Source organism: Penaeus monodon, chromosome 22 (assembly GCF_015228065.2).
Source record: "Penaeus monodon isolate SGIC_2016 chromosome 22, NSTDA_Pmon_1, whole genome shotgun sequence".
Taxonomy (NCBI): Eukaryota; Metazoa; Arthropoda; class Malacostraca; order Decapoda; family Penaeidae; genus Penaeus; species Penaeus monodon.
Window position 1 is genome coordinate 41,954,856 of NC_051407.1, and position 1,496 is coordinate 41,956,351.

At 34.6% G+C, this 1,496-nt stretch overlaps 1 protein-coding gene across 1 annotated transcript in view; it reads right to left on the reverse strand.

Moving 5' to 3' along the window:
• Positions 1-1,496, reverse strand: part of LOC119587149 (DNA-binding protein HEXBP-like) — a gene marked incomplete at its 5' end in the record, with an annotated part of 8,012 nt that extends 6,516 nt beyond the window's left edge. The window contains 2 exon segments of the mRNA XM_037935905.1: positions 670-849; positions 1,309-1,496. Coding sequence (XP_037791833.1) covers positions 670-772 — 103 coding nt within the window.

Here is a 1,496-nt window from a genome sequence, read left to right on the forward strand (position 1 = left end):
ATCATGCTGTGAACAAGGAAAAGCTAAAGCTTGTTCTTTTCTCTCTCTATGTAAGGGTTGCTTATACAGACTCACCTCCCAAAGAATAGCAATGTTTCCTTAAGCCTATAGCAAACAGAACAGAATGCATACCAACACCAATAAATCTTAGGGGAAATGTCTACATGAAGACAGTATATGCTCAAGACAGATCCTTGATTTCCAAATTTTCTTAAATTTTGATCCATACAAATGATAGACTAGTAATTCAAAATTTATTGGTTTCACTTGGACTTTTGCATGTACCTAGAATCCCTACACATATCGGAAGTATATATATATATGGTAGATATAGTAAACAAATAACATGTATAAGCTGATTTTTACTCCTGGAGATTAAGCAAATGAACAGAAACTAAAAAGATTAGATTTATATATTATAAATAATTATGTAAACTGATGGAATAAAAATTAGGGATTTTTGTATACTGAAAATGGAATCAATAATGATGGCAATATCATTTTCAATAATAAAACCAAAAAAATACACCTGTGCTATCAGAAACTTGAAGTAGAATTCTCACAAACATGTTTGTCAATGAAAAAGCAATAGCTCTTAATTCTTTCAATATCTAAAACCACAAGACAAATAATGTCTGAAAACTTTTTAAAAAGCCAAACTGAACCTACCCCTTGGACCCCCACGGCCTCTGAGGCCTGGACCGCTTCCCATGGGGCACTCTCTGGCGAAGTGGCCCATGCGGTTACACTTGTAACACTTGGAACCTGACATGATGACTCAGGTGAAACAGACTCCACACAACTCTCTCCACCTCACTCACTCCTCCTCCACCCTGCTTGTTGAGAAATCTGCAAGACAAAGGCCTTCTTTCAGAAATCTCAGGTTAAATTCCTGGACCACTTGGAAATTTACAATGGGAAATGTAAGGTATATGTTGGCTTCCAAGGGAAATGTAGTAAACCAAAACTGAAAGCAATACAGTTAGTCAAAACACTTCTAATGAGCGACTGGTTTTGAAATAAAAAGATTTTTTTCTTTTGCATGTGCAATAATCCATTTCCATGGCCTAGTACATTTATAAACTACAATACAATAGTTTGCAAAGGTTATGGTGACTTAAGACAATAAAAATACAAAAAAATACTCAGTCCAAAAAGCATTCTCACTGAAGTATCTGAGAAGTCTCATAATATCCGAGGGTATTACAGACAACACAAAATTATAAATGTAAACTATTGGTATTGTAACCTGGAATCACAGAAAGACTTATCATAAATAAGGCTTTCTACCATCATTAAGGAACTTACATGTTTAATTAAATGGACACACCAGCATTAGGCTGTAAAAGTTAAAACTAATATATCTACTTAGCACAGTAATTCTCACTTCTAAATCACTTTTTTCCAAGATAAGTTCTACATGGTCTTCATTTTGTCACAAACACTTCTTTGCTCCCGAGAAATTTCCCAAATAGACGCCGACATCTGTAGTTTCT